The sequence below is a fragment of the Notolepis coatsorum genome (assembly GCF_963971535.1).
Source record: "Notolepis coatsorum genome assembly, chromosome: 17".
Classification (NCBI taxonomy): domain Eukaryota; kingdom Metazoa; phylum Chordata; class Actinopteri; order Aulopiformes; family Paralepididae; genus Notolepis; species Notolepis coatsorum.
Window position 1 is genome coordinate 72,046,602 of NC_140181.1, and position 21,359 is coordinate 72,067,960.

The window sequence follows — 21,359 nt, forward strand, 5'->3', positions numbered from 1 at the left end:
CAATATACAAAATAACAATCACAGTGTCAGACGGTAGTGGGTGGGTATTGCACTGTTGAAGGGTAGGATGTTGCACAGTGTGGGAGTAGGGGGGAGGGGGGAGTTATTGGTGCATATTAGAGTTCAAGGTGGTGATGGCTCTGGGGAAGAAACTGTCTCTGAGCCGGTTTGTTCTGGCTCTGATTTATTATCATTAATATACGGTGATAGTACAGTACAACGAACAGAGGTTTGGCATCCAACCAGAGTTCAAATGTTGCAGTAAAGTGCAACAGCAATACAATGTACAGGTGATTACATTGGGTACAAAATATACAAATGACTGAAATGAGTACTACTGAGTGTAGTGCTAATCAGATGTATGTACAGAGTTGTAGTCTAATATGTACAGTGATACAGGTATAAAGACACTATGGTAGTAAATCGTACTGGCCGGCAGTACGTACAGGGATATGTACAGATATTTATATAGTATCTACAGATATGTAAAAAGGTTTATATCCAGTACTACTACTACTACTACTACTACTATCTATGTACACTGTACAGACAGATGTGTTATATATATATAGAGAGAGAGAAAGAGAGAGAGAGAGTTGTATGGGTTATATGAAGGTTATTACTATTATACAGCACTATTGTACATGGTATCATACAGACTTATATGGGTAGACTATAGTATGAAGTAGGTAGTTATGATTACAGACAGTGTAGGGCAGTTGTAGACAGTGAAAGAGTTCAAAGTTCGTACAGTATGGGTAGCAGAGCCTAGGCCCTAGGGTATAGGCAATGGAGTTCAGAGTTTATATGGTATTGGGGGGGGGGGGGGGGGGGGGGGGGGAGATGACAGCTGAGGGAAAGAAGCTGTTCCTGGGTCTGCTTGACTTGGAGCGGAGGTATAAGGGAGATGACTGCTGAAGGAAAGAAGCTGTTCCTGGGTCTGCTTGACTTGGAGCGGAGGTGTAAGGGAGATGATGGCTGAGGGAAAGAAGCTGTTCCTAAGTCTGCTTGACTTGGAGCGGAGGTTCCCGTAGCGTCTCCCGGAGGCGCTTCCTCAGACACCGTTTGTGGGGAGTGATGTAGCCTACCGGTGATGTGTTGGGCGGTTCTCACCACCCTCTGCAGTGCTTCCTGAAGTTGATTATTAAATAAATAAATAAAACTATTATTGTTCAGTCATCGTCATATGACATTCTCAAATAATTGTGTTTAATAATCGTTCAATTTCAATATCAATCAAAATAATGGCAATTATGATTTTTGCCATAATCGAGGAGCCCTACTCTACTCTAGCGTAGGAATCGCTCTGCCTCACAAACATAAACTTGCAAGGTCCCCACGATGTCAAACAATCAAACAGTCAAACAATACCTAAAGGAAACACAGTTGGCCATATTTATGTTGCTTTCTTTGCTTCCTTCTCGGATACCCTTTCTGACAGGGATCAGCGAACAGCCTGCCTTTTTCCATCCTCCCCAGACAATATCGTTCATTAAAGTGCTGCTGGACCTATCTCCCCTTCTACTCCGACTGACTGGACGCCCCCCTAAGGTTATATTTTCCAGAGTGGATTGATTTCAAAAGTGTTTTCTGGAGTGCGTCTGTTATTTCATATAGACCCGGCTGCTTTGAAACAGAAGCTCAAAGTCGGAACGGAGAACCACATCCTTTTTGTGTGTGCATTAACTTGTAAATATGTATTTGAAATCAGAGACAATTTCTTTGGCCAAGTACAATAAATCGACAGGAATTCGCCTGGGCTTCATTGATGTGTAGAGGCAGGACATCTTACAGGGTAGAGAGACTACATATCATCGCCCTACTTATAGTAAATATACATTCAATATTATGAGCCTTCAGGTTTTGTGATCTCAGCTGTGGAAGCGTGGAAGCTCATTTGCGTTACGATCCTGGATTGACGCTGTGACCGGTGACCCCCCCCCCCTTGACTAATACGTTGGCGGGAGTGCGTCCAGCTGAGCTGTGCCTTGTGGGTCTCGTCATCCCGGACCCCACTCTGATGAGGAAGACAATCAGAGCTGCGCAGCCAGACACGGTCACGGGGTGAGGGGGCCTCGTCTGGGAATCTGTGTCTGGACAGCCACATGCTTTGTCCATCCGCTGAATAATAGGAGCTCCTCACCCACCCACTCCTCTCCTGCTCCCGTGTTGAGTCCAGTCGATGACAACTACGTCTGGGCTCCGTGGAGAGAGCGTCGAGCGGTAGAGCCAGGGGTGAAGTACAGTAGAGACACTATCACTTTTATCACTCGTCGCCCTACAGGCATAGTACAGTACGCTGAACTGAAGAAAGACTCCCCCAAAGCAGATGGCCTTTGTTTGTGTAGCAACTCCGCTTTTGGACGGAGCACAAAAAAGAGAGAATTCCTCCCGCTATATTTGCCTAGCAAGCTACTTACGAGGGGAAGCACGCTGTGCCTCTCGCAGATTTATTTGGCTTTTTAGACACAAAAACACTTTCTTTCCTGACCTGCACTTTATTGGACACGGTGTCTCAGAATATAACCACAGAGATAAAGTGCTGCTGTAACCCCCAGACCCCCTGGAAGTGACCTGGCCGAGGGGGTGACTCGGCACGGCAGAGAGAGAGAGAGAGTCTCCAGAAATACACAGACGCTGGTGTTTTTCCTAGTCTTATTTTAGTCCAAAACGGGGCTTATCTGAGGAAACTCGGCAGATAACGGCGTCAAGTCGAATGAGTAATGTGCCAGTATGGTTCGGTGTGCAACGCGTCCTGTACCGCGTCCTGTCTTATCCTGCTGGAGGTGTTGAACTGTGGGAAAGAGCAGACATCCTGTCACTCCTCCATTTGTCTCTCAGGCCATGTCCACACTAAAACGATTTTGGTCTTTTTCATTTTCGTTTCGTTGTCATTTTAAAAAAAAGGTTTCCGTAAAAACGAAAACGTCTCAAGATAATAAGTGCGTGCCACAAATTTACAAAATAAATGTCTTTCCTGTTTTTCGCTCTTTTATTTTGAAAACCGACCGGAAGTGTTGTTTTCGATAACTTGTGTGTCCGGTTCTGTGCTTTTGTTTTGAGCCGACGCTAGTTTTCAACGGATAGGAGACACACACACACACACACACACACACACCGCGGCGCGAGTGCAGCTTTACAGGCAGCCGGTGATGAGGAGGAGGAAGAGCTGTGGATTTTAATCGACAGGAATAGCCCGGTGGTGCGGTCGGAGGCAGCTAGAACTACCTGTGTTGTAATAAATTAATTGATTGATGTTTAACTTGTCCGTGTGTGTGTCCAGTCCTTTCGACTAGCAAACGTTGTCTGTATTTAACGTTACCTCAGGATACCACTGTAATTGTAGCAAACGTTGTCTGTATTTAACGTTTACCTCAGTTGGTTAGCATTTAGCTAATGTTGTTAGCATTGGATAGCATCAACGCTAGCTGGCTAAATTATGGAGGCTTTTTAATCATCAAGGTAAGAGAGGATTTGTCATGATCAACTGAAGGGGTATGCTATGGAACAGTATGCTTGGCTACTACTTGGGTTTTCAGAAAAAGTACATTTAGCTGTAAAAGCCTGTTGACTGTTGACGGTGGTTGGTGATGTTCGGCTGAGTTTGCGCATGCGTGGACATGTTAGTGTGGACATGTTCTCAGTGCCTTTTAGTTTCGGGAGCTTCTGGTCGGCGGCCACGGGCCATAAAACTCAACCTGAGCCTAATTGGAAATCGGCACGGCGGCGCAGACCTGAAGCTGGCGTTTGTGGAGCAGGACGGGTTGAGTCGCTTCTGTTGTCTGAGTGACTGACGGAGGCTGTCTGTCGTTCCTCTGTGGTTGTGGAGGACTGTGTGTATTGGGTGACACAAGAGCTCTCCGCTCCTCACTGATGAGGGCTCTCTGGTGGCTCTCCGTGCCTCCTCATCCGGAAACCCGACACCCTTCAACCCCCCCCCCCCCCCCAGAAAGATCCTTTTGTCTCTCCAAACGCCTAACTTCTTCCTACGTGTGTTTAAAATGTCTTATTTCTCTCTTGTTGGCTCCGGTTCTTTAATAACACCCTTGTTAATTATTCCATTGCACTCGTGTTTCTCCCATTCATTAACTCCATCCAAAGTCCTTTTGTCTGACTGTTCGATTGAGTGAGTGAGAGATAGAGAGAGAGAGAGGGGGGGGGGGGGGGAAACAGGGGAACGATTTGGACATCATCTGTGGAGTAATCCTTCTGTGTCTCTTGGCTAACAATGGAGATACGGCGATTGAGAAGATAGCCGATGGTAACAGGACCAGTCGGTCTTGTTGGACGGTGTATTGGGGCTGTGTTCTCTAGCCCCTTGCTGTGTGCCTCACAGCACCATGGGGCACATGTTGACCCTGCCCACCAGCCATTGTTGAACCATTTTCTATTGGTGGAAAGAAAAATAGCTCAAATGTCAAAACAAAGGTCCACATTGAATCCTTTGTCAAACTGATCTCAGGTCAAACAAGGAAGGCAGCGCAGAGGAGAGATTGCGTGGGCATGGGAGTACAGCAACGCAACAGGCACAGAGCAACAAACATATCATTTTGCCGTATCTGTAATATTGTACCGCTTCTAAAATGACCAAATAGGTCCTAAACTCTGTCAGGCTACCTTTTTTCCTTTCAACTCATGAAGCGACTACCTCTTAGCTTCCTTTGGAAACACAGGAAGTTCAAGATTGTATCATTCGAGGAGAAAGTGAAATGCAATTAGCTAAATTGGGTTACTTGGCTCAAATTACCCAAATCTGGCCAGAAAGGAAACGTCCTCCTCACTCTCCCTGTTGCCTTAAGGCAGGAGAAACCTCCTTACATGCCTTACGGCAGGATAAACCTCCTTACTCTCTCTGTTGCCTTAACCCTTTCACTACCATACGACAGAACGTTATAACCCTTTCACTACCACACTGTAGTGTGGTAACCGTCTGTAGTGTGGTAGTGAAAGGGTTAACCTTCTGTCGTGTGGTAGTGAAAGGGGTAACCCTTTGCCGTGTGGCAGTGAAATGGTTAACCCTCTATTGTTGCAGTGAAAGGGTTAACGGACCCTTTGGTAGTGTGGTAGTGAAAGGGTTAAGGCAGGAGAAACCTCCGTACCCCCCCCCCCCCCCCCCCCACCCCCACCCACACACACACACACACACACACACTCTCTCAGGTTTCTCAGTGTCAGCAAGCTTTCCTGGTTTCTAACGCTTTTACTACGGGACACGTGTCTGTCACATTGTCACACCCATGTGTGCAGTACCTGAGGCAGTAACCGTCAGCGGGCAGAACAATAACATTATTAACACTCTCAGTGTTTGTTTTCCTATCATGTCGTTATGACATTAGAATGACTCTTCAGTAGCAGGGCAGCACTCTCCCCGTTGACTCAACTGTCTGCCATGGAAACAATGGATGTTGTTTTTAATCCCTTAATTTTGATTTATATGTTTTCATGATTGAAACCTCTTTACGTGGTGTGTGTAGTGAACACCAAACACCCTGCCTCCTCGCCCCAGAATGAAAGGAGATAGGGTTGCTTTTTGTGTGTTTGATAGGATCCTTGTTCTTTCCACTTTAATAACTCTGGAGAAGGAACGCTTACATATGCGTCTCTGTCTGGACTGCGGCCGTGTTATTCGCCTCAGGATTGAATTAGTGAAAAAGTGTGCGCTGCTTGTTTTGTGCCAGTTTTGTGCCCCAAGGCTCTTCCTTAATATGCATGGCTGGCCAGCCAAACAAAAGGGAGACTGGGCCACTCTGGGGGCCTGGACAGATGCTGGAGTAGATATCACGACTTCATCTCATGTATCATTAGTGTGTATGTGTGTGTGTGTGTGTGTGTGTGTGTGTGTGTGTGTGTGTGTGTGTGTGTGTGTGTAACACTGTGTTCATATCAGAGCCAAGCTTATGTCATATAAGCCAGACTTTGAAGAATACCCACTTATGAGAATTGGTTGTACTCATGCTAATTACAACACTATAAATATGTCTACACAGTGTTGTTTGGCTGCTGGGCAATCAATCTAAATGTGTCTCTTTTTCTCTCACCAGCGCTGCAAAAGTTGTTGCACTACTGCTCTACTTTATTTGTTATTGACCTGATAAGTAAAATATTTAAAAAAAATAAAAAAATAATAACTTTCCCACGAGAGAAAGGGAGATTCCGATTCAGATAATTTTATTGTCACAGATTTTTTTTTAATGTACAAATAAAAATAAATAAAAATCAGATGTTTGTTTTTCCCGGCTCCTCAGCCGTAGTGGGCCATGGTTAGACTAGGTGTTTTTGTTTTTGTTTTGTTGCTGAATGAATACGTTTGCTGTCCCTGTTAAATAGAAATGCCGTTTTGGCAGGAAAACGCGTTGCCCTAGCGGGAACGCTGAAAAGGTGTTTTACTCGCCAAAAATCGCAGACAACGTGTCGTGTAATCTGCGTGCCCTCACCAACGTCCGGTGACGACAGAGCTGTCCCAAATAGCTGCAGCTACCATGTGTTGTCAAGTTATTGTTATAAGGACCCCAGTCCAAGCTACAACAGTCTGCATTCCCTTAACAATTGTTTGTATTGAGCTGTATTGTATTGTACCCATTATGCAATATGTTAAATAAAGTTTACATCCATTCATTCTGCTAGCATTAACGATTGCATGAGCAGCTGGCTAACGTGAGCTAACGTTAGCTATCAGACCCTGTTAGCTCAGAGCTCCTCTTTCAATCTTAACAAGCATTAAACAAAATGGCCCAGTCATCTATTCACCTTTGTTTAATACACGAGGCTAGGGCTGGGCGATATGGAAAAAAATCATATCGCGATAACGATATGATAATTTTATTTTATTTCTCGATATCGATAATTATCGAATTGTTATAAGTATATAAAAAAAAAAAAAAAAAAAAACATTTTTTTTTTTTTTAACAACAGATGTATGTTTATTTTGCAGCAATTCTTTGTCATTGCCGCCATCTTTAGTGTTACATCCCCTCACACTCCAGTTCTCAGGCTGCAGCTGGTTTAAAAGCTAAAGTAAACCGGCTTCTCTGCTGGCTGTGGCTCCAGAGGAGTTAACAGTTCTGGCTCTGCTAGTTTATTTTCGATCTTTTGGCACTTTTTTGGTGGACAAACCACCGCACATGTGCACTGTGACTTGTGACTGGAGTCTAGTTCTGCTAGCACACATAGCCTACTGTGTACAGACGGTTTCAAAATGTATTTTAAATTAGAAAGCAAACAAAATAAATGGACAAGAGAAAAAGAAATCTGAATTTGGTCAGTATTGTCATTTGGACAAGCAAAGCCATTACTTTAAGTTGCAGGCAAGAAAGACAAGTCTGTCCACTGTCTCTGGTTTTAAAACTGCCCTGTTGCAGGTAAAAAAAAAAAAAAAAAAAAAAAAAACGATTTTTTTATTTTTTTATTTATTTCGATATTCTATATCGATTATTAAAATATATCGCGATATTTATCGTTATCGTTATATCGCCCAGCCCTACACGAGGCGTTGTCTAATGTTATCTAGCTACTGATAGCTCCTGATATCATCAGTTTGGTGCTGGCTGGCTAACTAACGTGAGCAGCTAACGTTAGCTGCTAGCCACAATGCTATACTGTTATACTGGCATATTCCATTCACGTTAACATGTAGCTAACAATATCGGAGATCTTTTTGTGAGACTAAACTATCCGCTCTTGGTGGTCAATTGTGTTGATGTTAGTTTTGTTTCATCAACAAATGAGAGGCAGAACACACAGTGAATGTATCCGTTTTGTTTATTGCACTTTTATTGCACTTCTTTGCTGAAAAATAAGTGCTACATTGGCTACATAGCTCACGGAGGCATTTAAAAATGGCGGCTTGTTGATTTTTTTTGCAGGAAGTGTATTGGCACATTCAAGTTCTGATTGGTTGAAATTTGCCTTCATGTTCGCCACCTACTGCCACCTACTGCTTTGGCATTGTACTACATCACTGTGCTCAGGAGGCAAAACTAAAGTGCTCAGGTTGCAAAGAAATGTCTAACTTGGCTGCCACTACGTTGCGACCTGGAAAGCGAAACTCTAGTGTTGTCACGATACTGGAATTTCGACTTCGATACGATACCTTGAAAAGTATCGATACTTCGATACCATTTCGATACCAAAAAAATATATATATATATATATTTTTTTTAAACAAATTTAGCTTTTGTTGCTGGTTGATTCTCCTCAGCTTCTCTCTGGTACTATAAGAGAAGATAAATATAACACTTTTAAAACCCTTTGTTTATCTTTAGATCACACATTTAAAAATAACTGTTTCAACTCACTTCAATCATTTTTATTGCAAATGCAGAACATGGTATTTTCTCAAGCAGACAGATGTAAACACTGTAATCTGTGTTGCATGAGCATGTACCTGACAAACTGAACTGTTTGTATTACAGTTAGTAACAGTTTCGATTTTTATTTAAAGATAACGAGAGAGAGAGAGAGAGAGAGAGAGAGAGAGAGAGAGAGAGAGAGAGAGAGAGAGGCTATGCTCGGAGCATTTTAGTAACGTTACATTTTCAACAAGATTGCTGCTATTTAAACACTTCATGGAAACGGGGTAACGTTAACCTTATGTCGACTGTAGTATTGTATGACCTCGACATAACGTTTAAACGTTAACGTTACTCCGTTTCCATGCAGTCATTATAAAAGGTGGCGAGCTAAGCTAACGGAGCTAACGGCTAGCAGTAGCTAACGTTAGCTGATAGCTGTAACGTTACAACGAATCAGCTGTTGATATTATGCGCCATCAGTAGACAACGTATCATGTATTAAACTAGAGTTAATGGTTTAATGCTTCAGTCACAGTGACGTTGAAAGAGCAGCTGTCACGAACCTCTTTCATTTCTTTATGGAGATCCGCGCTGGCACTGCTCTGTAACACTGCTTGCAAATAGCATTGGGGCATTTTTAGCTTGTCCTTCGTTGTTTACTTCAAACCCGAAGTACCTCCAAACAGCACTTCTGCTGTTTTCTTTATCCACAAGCACAAGTTGCGGAGGCTCTGCATTTGCCATCTTCAGCTAAAATGTCTGAAGACGGCTCTGTGAGGGGGAGGGCTGGACTCGGAGGAGGCGGAGGGGCAAGCGTGCTCTGAAAAGCGTGTCAACAACTTGCTGTAGAACACTCGTCAGCTGGTACCGATACTGCAGAAAGTATCGGTATTTCGGGAAATGAGTATCGAAGCCGTTTTAAATATTCAGTATCGATATGTATCGATACTTCGATATTTTTGACAACACTACGAAACTCATCTTGAAAACGAAACGAAAACATCAGGCAGTGTAACTGACGCCAAGAGACAGATGGGGGGACAGAAAGGCAGAGATGTTACACCTCAACACCCCTCCAAATGTGACCTTCCAAAGTGGAAAGAGAGACTTTGTAGTAGGTAAAATCTCCCCCAGGAGAGGAAAGAGGGGAGGAGATAGATGAAGAGAGAGAGAGTGAAAGAGAGTGAACGAGAGAGCAAGCCAGGGAGAATTTATAGCAATTTGTTACCATTATAAACAGGACGCATTCCTCCTGTAATTCTGGACATCTGGAACGCATGGCGTCTCTTTTCCCCTCTGCTGTGCTGTGTGGGTTTTGGACGGCGAATCATGTCCAAGAGCTTTAATGTAACAGTTGGTCGCTGCTCTCCACAACAGTCAGAGCCTCATGGCGCTTCTCCACTGCCTTGCCGTGCCAGAATCCTGCTTTGTTCTGCTTTCTCCACATAAAGCGTGCCGGGCCGCGGTACCCATGCTGATTCTAGCTGCTGCTCTGGGGTCGCTACCAAAGGTACTCTCCGTGCTGCGATGATACTGCAGGCGGCAGACCATTGACTGGTCAATGGAAAAAATGTCATCCCATGTTCATGTTCATCGACAATGGCACCAACCACCGTTTCTTTTTTAAATACCACAACAGCAGAGAGGGTAACATTAACTAGCACAGTACACCTAAAGGGTTCAACTAAAATATGTTTTTAAAATAACATTTTAGGTGAGAAATGGGATATGCACTTGCTGGATCTTAATTAATATTTGATCTGCAACACCTATAGTTTGACAGTTTGATCCGAATTTCTTGAGCCAGACACGGTAGGATTACCTGGTCAACGGAGAAGAGCCATCAGATCACTTTCTCAGGCCCTTTGTTGTTGTATATTTTGCCACATCTCTAAAGGGGCTTGTTGTCGAGTTCCAAAGCACTTTGTGTTTATGGCTGCTGTTCCGGTCCTGTGCATGTGGTTTCTAACAATGCCAGTGAGTGCAGTATTTATGGGATGTAAAATCATTAGGCCGCTTTTAGATTGTGTGTGTGTATAGGAGTGCCAACTTTACGCATCTGTCTTCTCAGACACAATGAGTCAGTCTCAGCCACCCAAACAACCTCTGCACAAAGAAGCATTTTCACTGTCGTTCCTCCATTCAGCATGATTCACCATGTGTTGATGGAGGGAGAGAGAGCTACTACCGGTCCCAATGTGGAAAACACACACACAAAAAAACCACACCCGTTATATTCCACCTCTATGAGTCGTTGAGAGTGAGCAGCACCGTAGGAAAATGTATATGGTCTGTACCATTCATCAACCGCACGCTGGTACCGCGGATGGCCAAATGCCCACAGGAGCAGCATGGCCAGGCTACGATGTGTTAAAGGCCGGCGTGGGATGTAGAGAGGGCGGCTGACTTATAGCGGGGGGAGGTTAAAAGTCAAGGCAGTTTGCGGCCAGGCTCACTCAGGGGGCACTGTGCTGCTGCTGGGGGGAAAAGCGGGGGTTCTTCTGTGCAAACAATCCTTCCATGTCTCTTCAAAGAGGAACGCTGAGGCGCTTGGTTTCAAGAGGTTGCGAGCTGCCTCATATTGTTGCACTTCCTCGATTTTAAGATTTTCCACGCTGACCCCCGTGTTTTACGAGCGCGTGGGTCATTCTAGGACGTCACGATGACCCCAGAACCTGTGCCGTATAGTTTCTGTTTACCTTTACAGTGCTCGTGAAGACATAAAGGGCTTCGGCGGGTTGGTCTCAAACAACAAATTAGGGCATTTAGAGCTTAATTTGAGCTAGAGTAAACGGGCTGCCTGAGCATGTGCGTGGTGCTTAGGGGTTTTATGGCTGGATAGATGATAGGTCCCGTAATTAATTACCTGCGATAGCGGCTGGCGCGTTTTCAAACGTTCGGTGTTGCCCTAAACGTTTTCAGAAGTTCGAGCACTGATCTCATGCGACAGGATGTTCACGGTCAACACAGGAAGTGAGGTCACAATGTCAGTGTGGTTTGGTGAGAGACTGTGCTGCACCACTAGAGTCAAGGGCACCCAGTTCACTGACACAAAGTGTGTGTCACCAATCACCATTCCTATAAATAGATCGATGAACACATTAATGAAGACAATTGTTACTGAATAAAAGTAATTTTTTTTTTTTTTTTGTTCTTTCAGAGTTCCATGAACCTTCCTCCGGACAAAGCCAGGCTTCTCAGACAGTATGACAACGAGAAGAAGTGGGACCTCATTTGTGACCAGGTACATCTGATTATATCATATCTATTACTACTACACTGCACTCATATATTACAACTACACTGCACTCATATATTACAACTACACTGCACTCATATATTACTACTACACCTGTCCTGCACTCATATATTACTACTGCACTCATATATTACTACTGCACTCATATATTACTACTACACTCATATATTACTACTACATCTGTCCTGCACTCATATATTACTACTGCACTCATATATTACTACTACATCTGTCCTGCACTCATATATTACTACTGCACTCATATATTACTACTCCACTCATATATTACTACTACACTGCACTCATATATTACTACTACACTGCACTCATATATTACTACTACACTGCACTCATATATTACTACTACACCTGTCCTGCACTCATATATTACTACTGCAGTCATATATTACTACTACACCTGTCCTGCACTCATATATTACTACTACACTGCACTCATATATTACTACTACATCTGTTCTGCACTCATATATTACTACTGCAGTCATATATTACTACTACATCTGTCCTGCACTCATATATTACTACTGCACTCATATATTACTACTACACTGCACTCATATATTACTACTACACTCATATATTACTACTACACTGCACTCATATATTACTACTACACTGCACTCATATATTACTACTACACTCATATATTACTACTACACTCATATATTACTACTACACTCATATATTACTACTACACTCATATATTACTACTACACTGCACTCATATTACTACTGCACTCATATATTACTACTACACTCATATATTACTACTACACTCATATATTACTACTGCACTCATATATTACTACTACACTCATTTATTACTACTACACTCATATATTACTACTACACTCATATATTACTACTACACTGTACTCATATATTACTACTACACTCATATATTACTACTGCACTCATATATTACTACTACACTCATATATTACTACTGCACTCATATATTACTACTACACTCATATTACTACTACACTCATATATTACTACTACACTCATATATTACTACTACACTGAACTCATATATTACTACTACACTCATATATTACTACTACACTCATATATTACTACTACACTCATATATTACTACTACACTCATATTACTACTACACTCATATATTACTACTACACTCATATATTACTATTACACTCATATATTACTACTACACTGCACTCATATATTACTACTACACTCATATATTACTACTACACTGCACTCATATATTACTACTACACTCGTATATTACTATTACACTCATATATTACTATTACACTCATATATTACTATTACACTCATATATTACTACTACACTCATATATTACTACTACACTGCACTCATATATTACTATTACACTCATATATTACTACTGCACTCATATATTACTACTGCACTCATATATTACTACTACACTCATATATTACTACTACACTGCACTCATATATTACTACTACACTCATATATTACTACTACACTCATATATTACTACTACACTCATATATTACTACTACACTCATATATTACTACTACACTGCACTCATATATTACTACTACACTCATATATTACTACTGCACTCATATATTACTACTACACTCATATATTACTACTACACTGCACTCATATATTACTATTACACTCATATATTACTACTGCACTCATATATTACTACTGCACTCATATATTACTACTACACGCATATATTACTACTACACTGCACTCATATATTACTACTACACTCATATATTACTACTACACTCATATATTATTACTACTACACTCATATATTACTACTACACTGCACTCATATATTACTATTACACTCATATATTACTACTACACTCATATATTACTATTACACTCATATATTACTACTATGCTCATATATTACTACTACACTGCACTCATATATTACTACTACACTCGTATATTACTATTACACTCATATATTACTATTACACTCATATTACTACTGCACTCATATATTACTATTACACTCATATATTACTACTACACTGCACTCATATATTACTATTACACTGCACTCATATATTACTATTACACTCATATTACTACTACACTGCACTCATATATTACTACTACACTCATATATTACTACTACACTCATATATTACTACTACACTCATATATTACTACTACACTGCACTCATATATTACTACTACACTCATATATTACTATTACACTCATATATTACTACTACACTCATATATTACTACTACACTCATATATTACTACTACACTGCACTCATATATTACTACTGCACTCTGCACACAACCATTCCCACTTTGTTTAGTCTACAAAAACAAGTTAAAAGAAAAAAAGAAAAGATTCTCCCCTCCAACTGTGGTCGTGTCAACAAAGAGCCATTGTATAATCGTCACACTGCGTGTGTTGTCCTCCTTTGTGCCCCAGGAGCGGTTTCAGGTGAAGAACCCACCCCACACCTACATCCAGAAGCTACGGAGTTACTTAGACCCAGCAGTCACGCGGAAGGTGAGCGTCAGCGTCACAGACAGTGCTTTCAGTACAAGAAGTCGATTTTATTCCAAGAACGTTGTTCTGGATAGAGAGGCATCCGTTGGAGGGCATTTGCGCTTCAGTTCTCTGAAGAGGGACGAGATGTGACTGTTTTAGAGTGATGTTTGTGCCACGACCCGTCTTCTGCGGTTGTTGTTGACTTGTTGTTCTTAACCAGCTACATTCTACATACATTCTCTCCTTTAATTGATGTGTCACAGAAGTTCCGGAGGCGGGTCCAGGAATCCACTAAAGTCCTGAGGGAGCTGGAGATCTCGCTGAGGACCAACCACATCGGGTGATCTATCCCCCCCCCCCCCCCTGTAGAACTACAAGAGAATGACAGGATGAGCTAGAGTCGCCCCACCCTCCAAAAAAAAACTATTTCACCCGTGGATATAGAGCATGATGAGGACTTGGGGGAAAGTAAATCAGATCCAGTGTTGTTCCTCTCCCCTGAAGAAAGGGCCCTTTCTCTTCCCTCTTCCTGCCGTGGGGGACCCGCGGCTCTTCCTGGTGCCCAGATCTCTCCTATTGTTGCAGCCTCTGCCAAGCTCCCCAGCTCTGCTCCCCAGCGCCGGTCCTCATAAGACCCAGATGGTAGCCATTGTGCTGCCTGGTCCGCTCCCCCCCCCCCCAGTCGTGTTGAGCAGGAAGCTTTGTTGTGTAGAGCCAGAGGGACAGGAAGCCCGGCTGACCAACACTGAACCACAGTGAAAAGCACACAGACACACACACATAAGGATACTTTTATATATACACACATCTCTCTCACGCACGCGCACACAAAAGCAAACAAGCTATTCACACTCGTGCGCACTAAATGTGTGTTACTCGAGGCCCCGGCTGTGTACTGTGTACAGTATTGTACGCCCACGCTCGCTTCGGCCCGGGCGCTCCACTCCAGCCGTCGCCTGCGTGCATAATTGCTCGCCGTCGTAGCTAGATGTCAGATACTTTACCGTGAGGAATGTGCTGCTGAGATGCGCCATTTATACCCGGCTAAGGAGCCTGAAGAAAGGGCTTAACGTCTCCATAGCGTTCATGGCCAGCCAAGAGTAACTCATATTATATTTTGCCTCATCAATAAAAGCCTGTTTTAATGCGTTTCCCAGGAAAGGCACACGGTAGAAGAATAGGGGGGCTATTTTCAGGAGACTTTGGTGGGTTGGATTAAGTGTAACGGAGCCCCTGTTTATGGCGTGTGTCTGAATCCTGGCCCCTTTCCGATGTGTTATTCCTCAGATTGCCAAGACAATCTGAAATAGCATCTGGTTGGACAGGAAAGGAAGGGGGAAGAGAGAGAGGGAGAGAGAGAGAGAGAGAGGGAGTGAAGGGTGAGAGACAGGGGGGAGGAGGGGGCGCTGGTAGACAGGAAACTGATGATCAAGCGTGCCTCCCCGTCCTCCCCTCCTCCTCCTCCCCTTTGCCCCTCCACCCAATATCACTGTTTCGTTCTCCTTTCCTCTGGTCTTCTGCTCACCTCTCTCTCTCTCTCTCTCTCTCTCTCTCTATCTCTCTCTCTCTCTCTCTCTCTCTCTCTCTCTCTCTCCCTCTCCACTCCCCGCCTTTCCTTCACATTTGGTCGATTTGCTTTTCCTTAATCCTGACTCACCATTGGCAGAGCAGCAGTGTTAGCAAACAGCCCAGTCTCTCAGTAACCAGCACTTCAGGACCTTTTACCCCAATCCTGTTCCCCACTGGGGATCCTGGGAGGGGGGGGGGGGAGGAGGGTCTTTGAGGGAGGCAGACTAAATACTGTGGCTGTCAGGGGTTCAAACCTGAGCCCGGTCCTCTGAGCCATATGCCTTCCACATTCTTTCTCTCATCGCAATGGGAATTCCTTTGTTTGGAGTTGTTCCCCCTCCCTCCAGAAAAGTTTAAATGTGGAAGAAATCTGAAGCCTTGCTCTAGTTTACTTTCCATCGCAGTTCTGCCAAATTCTCTTCCCTCTGTCCTGGGAGGCGATGTGGGGGGCGCATTCTGAGTTGGCTTTAACATAAGGATATATAGTGTTCTGTAAGATGGCTCCTATAGCTCTAAGGAGTTAGGACAACAGTTAACTAAGGAAACTATACCATCTTCCTCACTCTCTCTCTCTCTCTCTCTCTCTCTCTCTCTCTCTCTCTCTCTCTCTCTCTCTCCTCTACCATCTCGTTCTTTCTCTCCTCTCCTTTCACACCCCCTCCTGTCCCCTCTGTTCTCTCTCTAGTCCTCTCTTTCTCCCCTCATCTTTCTCTCTCTCTCTCTCTCTCTCTCTCTCTCTCTCTCTCTCTCTCTCTCTCTCTCTCTCTCTCTCTCTCTCTCTCTCTCTCTCTCTCTCTCTCTCTCTCTCTCTCTCTTCATACACACTCCTCTCCCTCTCTCTCCACTCCTCCTCTCACTCTCTCTCTCTCCACTCCTCTCTCTCCACTCCTCTCTCCATTCCTCTCTCTCCATTCCTCTCTCTCCACTCCTCTCTCTCTCACTCTCTCTCTCCACTCCTCTCTCTCCACTCCTCTCTCTCTCCACTCCTCTCTCTCTCCACTCCTCTCTCTCCACTCCTCTCTCTCACTCCTCTCTCTCTCACTCTCTCTCTCACTCTCTCTCTCCACTCCTCTCTCTCTCTCTCCACTCCATCATTAACGGAGGTGAGATACAGAGGATATGGGTGTGTGTTGCCCTGCTCACCTCTCTGTGTGCCCTCTACAGGTGGGTGAGGGAGTTCCTCAACGATGAGAACAGAGGACTGGACATCCTGGTGGAGTACCTCTCCTTCGCCCAGTGCGCTGTAATGTGAGCACACACACACACACACACACACACACACACACACACACACACACACACACACACACACACACACACACACACACACACACACACACACACACACACACACACACACACACACACACACACACACACACACACACGTCTCTCTTTTCACAACACCTTTTTCACAGGCCGTAGATTCTAGTTAAAACGTTTCTATAGGGAGGGACTGCACTAAAGGTGGGCGGTGAATCCAACTGTTGCGTTAAGATAAACATGTCCTGTAGAACCTAATGAAGTGCTTGCGTGTCTGTGCTCTTGCATTTAAACACTGTGTGCTTGGATGTGCTTGTGTGCCTTGCATCATACTTGGCAGGACCGAATGTGTGGCTAGACATATGGTGTGTGTGGTATACAGCACTGTTGGACTGTATATAGACATATGGTGTGTGTGGTATACAGCACTGTTGGACTGTGTATTGCTGTGCTGATGTGTTCTGGGCCTGGATGGGACATCATGCTCTGTGCTGCTCTAAGCTTCACTGTGCAGCTCAGTGGTGCGGTCCTACCCTTAACCCATACCAAGCTGCACTACCTAACCTAACCTACCCAATCCTTTCCCTTGCCCCTCGTCTACACCCCTGTGTCTCTTTGTCGGTGTGTGTGGTGGTCTGTTGTTCCGCCGCCCAGGTTGGACTTTGAGGGTCTGGAGAGCGGGGACGAGGGCACCCTGGAGAAGGCTAAGTCCTGGAGCAGGTCCATAGAGGATCTGCACCAGAGCGGCACACAGCCCTTCTGCAACACTTTGGTCCGCTCCGCGCGCCAGTCCGTCCTCCGGTACGTATCGCCAAGGCTCGCCTTCCCGCTGTTACCCGCTGCCGCTGTCGCTGCCTTCCTGCTCTCTGCTAACCTCAGGGTGCCTCAAATGTATGTTAGCATGTCCTAAAGTGGTTCACCAGTCAGGTAGGGGGCCTCCGACGGATGCGGGAAAGGTGACCTTGCTCTTGACCTCGTGGCTTTGTGCTCCGTATGGACTCATACTGGATGGGTAGCTGTGAGAGAGACGGAGACAGAGAGGTTCCTATACCCCCCCTGCTCTATGTCTCTCGGCTGATGGCCTCCCTCCTCGGTCCAGATGTGCGTCGGTACTCTCCTGGCTAGATGAGAGGCAGCTGTGCTGAGCAGCACATGCGGCCGCCTGCGACTCTCCCCCCCCCCCCCCCCCCCCCCCTCTCCTCATCATCCCTATTCATCCACAAACCACACACAGAGACTGCAGACTAGGGAACACACAGAGACTGCAGACCAGGGAACACACCAGGCGGATAGGAGTAACTAAAACAATGTTCAGGTGTGGAGATAAGACGACTGATATGAACAGCATGCAGGCTCCAATACAGTCGGATATAGAACACTTTGTGTGCTGGAGGAGATCATATTGAGTAGCGCTGCCCCGGAGAGATGATCTAACATAACAAGGAGCATCGTATACTGCACATGTGCACGGCAGACTGCCCAAAATCAAATCAAATCAAATGTATTTGTAAGGCCCGACAACACACGTTAATGTCGCCATGGGCCGGACACGTCTTCTTTAAACGAGTCAAGGAGAAACATCACAATAAATCAAGAACAAAACAAAAACACCATGAAATCCAAAATAAAATGTTAAATAAATAAATGAATGCAACACTCCCAGACATACCCCACGCGAAGGTAAGGAAAAACTCACAAAAAACCTAGCAATAGGAAAAAAGCACCACAGGCAATGGTCTAATGGGGGATCTCTCGGCGATAGTAGTGTTGCTATAAAACAGGCGAAACACGAGGCAATCATATTATGCACACATAGTGGCAAACAGCACAATATTAGGCACATATGACAAGTTAAGTTGCATAAGAGCATCTCTGTGTCTTGTGTGTAGATTTCAGTCTGTGGATCTTGGTTAGGAAGCAGCCAGTTCACCTCCCAGAATGCATCTGTGTAACCACATAAGACGTCTCTGGTTTTCTCTCCGTCTCTCTCTCTCTCTCAAACTTTCTCCCACTGTCTCTCTCTTTGACATACTTCACAGCCAGGCACTCAAACTCAGCCCACTGATCTGAAGTCTCTTCACTGTCACAGAACGACACGAGGATGAGCTGCAGTTGATTAAATACCAAGATAAAAGGAGGACGTTGAACCTCGTTGTCTTGTGTTGTTGTACAGTGTAACCGTTTTAATCCTGATAGATTTCAAGCCTGAAATCACTGACCACTGTCGATCTATTGCAGCTACGGCTCAGTAACGAGCAACAAAACCATCAAGAACTCCCGTCTTGTGAGCCAGAAGGACGACGTGCACGTCTGCATCATGTGTTTGAGAGCCATCATGAATTATCAGGTACTACAAACGTTTTGTGTCAACAGTACAAGTTCACCACAACACCTACCGGAACAGTAACAGTACAATCTGACCATTTTCAACTCTGAATCAGAGGATTATGCGTTTCCTGTACAGCGAAAGCACCGAATATGTATATACACAGCGAGCTCCCGTTGTCGCAGACCACATCCTGTTCTCTCTCTCTCTCTCTCTCTCTCTCTCTCTCTCTCTCTCTCTCTCTCTCTCTCTCTCTCTCTCTCTCTCTCTCTCTCTCTCTCTCTCTACCTTCTCTACGCAGTATGGCTTCAATATGGTCATGTCCCACGCACATGCAGTCAATGAAATCGCTCTCAGCCTGAACAATAAGAACTCACGGTAAGTACCGCCGAGGCCCCGCCGTCTCTCCCCCGTAGCTCAGGAGCATTAGGGCGGGTGGGACAATAGGGGAGACCCTGCAGCCCTGTTCATACGATATGCCTCCCATTCTCCATGGGGCTCGGCTTCCCTCTGAAGTCGGGGATCAGAGGCGTACACACAGGCTGTTAGAGAATGTTTACTGAAGGGAGATTAGAGGGGGAACCGTCAGGGCTGATCACCTCATAATGAAGGCAGGGAGCGCAGAGCCCCGTCGCTGCTACGTCTCCGACTTCAATATGGATTATGGATTACAGCTCCTGTCATGTCATTTTGCTGGTAGTTTACCTTTTTTGAGAGAGTTGCACGCTTGGGCTTTAACATAAGGATATAGTGTTCTGTAAGATCCTATAGCTCTGAGGAGTTAGGACAACAGTTTATACCATCTTTCCTCTCTCTCTCTCTCTCTCTCTCTCTCTCTCTCTCTCTCTCTCTCTCTCTCTCTCTCTCTCTATCTCTCTCTCTCTCTCTATCTCTCTCCTCTACCATCTCTCTTTCTCTCCTCCTTTCACACCCCTCCTCTCCTCTCTCTCTCCCTCCCCTCCTTTCTCTCTATTTCTTCCCTCATCTCTCCTCTCTCTCTCTCTCTCTCTCTTCTCTCTCTCTCTCTCTCTCTCTCTCTCTCTCTCTCTCTCTCTCTCTCTCTCTCCACTCCTCTCTCACATGGATAGTATCAGAATATACAAATATATATATTGTTTCCCTTTAAAGTTCTTTGTGTGGTCAGGAAGGGATATGTTTTAGGTGTGAACGGTGTCCAGGGTCTGTTATGTATTGTGTGCTGACTTGTTACTTGTTCCTACAGGACGAAAGCCCTGGTCCTTGAGCTGCTGGCTGCGGTGTGTTTGGTCAGAGGGGGTCATGAGATCATTCTCTCAGCCTTTGACAACTTTAAAGAGGTGAATAAAAACATTTATTTCCCGGCAACTGACTGAGCAAATCTTCGCAGTGAATCTTTAGCGTTGTGCTATTCACAGCATCATGGCAATACACGGTCGACCATGTAAGGGCTGAATAATATTATACCATATTGTATATGAAATATATTATACCAGTCCTATACCATGTATGTGAGTCCAGAGGCGTGGTTATTTCCACATCTCCAATGGGGTGCATAGGGCCTTAGAGGGCCAGTGGTGAGAAGTGAAAATTGAGGAGCTCTGGGGGTTCCAGTGTACAAACGCTGTAAGCAAAGCCCTACAGTGGCCGGTCTGAGGCTATTAGCCTCATTAAGTCACCAGATGTTAGCCAACCTTGGCCAGTGATAAGGATCAACTCCCCGATGGGAACCAGTGGACACAAAGGTTTTCGTAGCCTCTCGATTTCTGCCTGCATAGTCATCCAAACACCGGAACGAGCCAATTACCATGCAATCTCAGCCCCCAAAGAGGCCCGACGGCTAACCAACCAACCAGTCCAAATAATGTGGGGCTCTCTAGTAGCATTTATGAAATGAAGCCGTGATGGTGACAGGCGTCTGGCATTTTACAAGATGGCCACCAATGTCGTCCCACCAGCACCACCAACACAATAATGCACTTAAAGTTAACCCTTTCACTGCCACACTACCAAATGGTTAACCCTTTCACTGCGACAATACAAAACGTTAACCCTTTCACTGCCACACTACAGACGGTTAAGATAAGATATTCCTTTATTGATCCCCTTTAGGCATCATAGCAGCATGGGGGAGAGGGGAGGAAGGT

General features: G+C 44.6%; 1 protein-coding gene across 1 annotated transcript in view; it reads left to right on the forward strand.

Moving 5' to 3' along the window:
* Window positions 1–21,359, forward strand: part of fmnl3 (formin-like 3) — a 54,544-nt gene that overhangs the window by 14,332 nt on the left and 18,853 nt on the right. Inside the window, exons 2-6 of the mRNA XM_084333899.1 lie at window positions 11,452–11,535; window positions 14,016–14,096; window positions 14,342–14,418; window positions 16,812–16,895; window positions 17,565–17,711. Of these exons, the coding sequence (XP_084190025.1) occupies window positions 11,452–11,535; window positions 14,016–14,096; window positions 14,342–14,418; window positions 16,812–16,895; window positions 17,565–17,711 (473 nt within the window). The remainder of the gene's footprint in view (window positions 1–11,451; window positions 11,536–14,015; window positions 14,097–14,341; window positions 14,419–16,811; window positions 16,896–17,564; window positions 17,712–21,359) is intronic.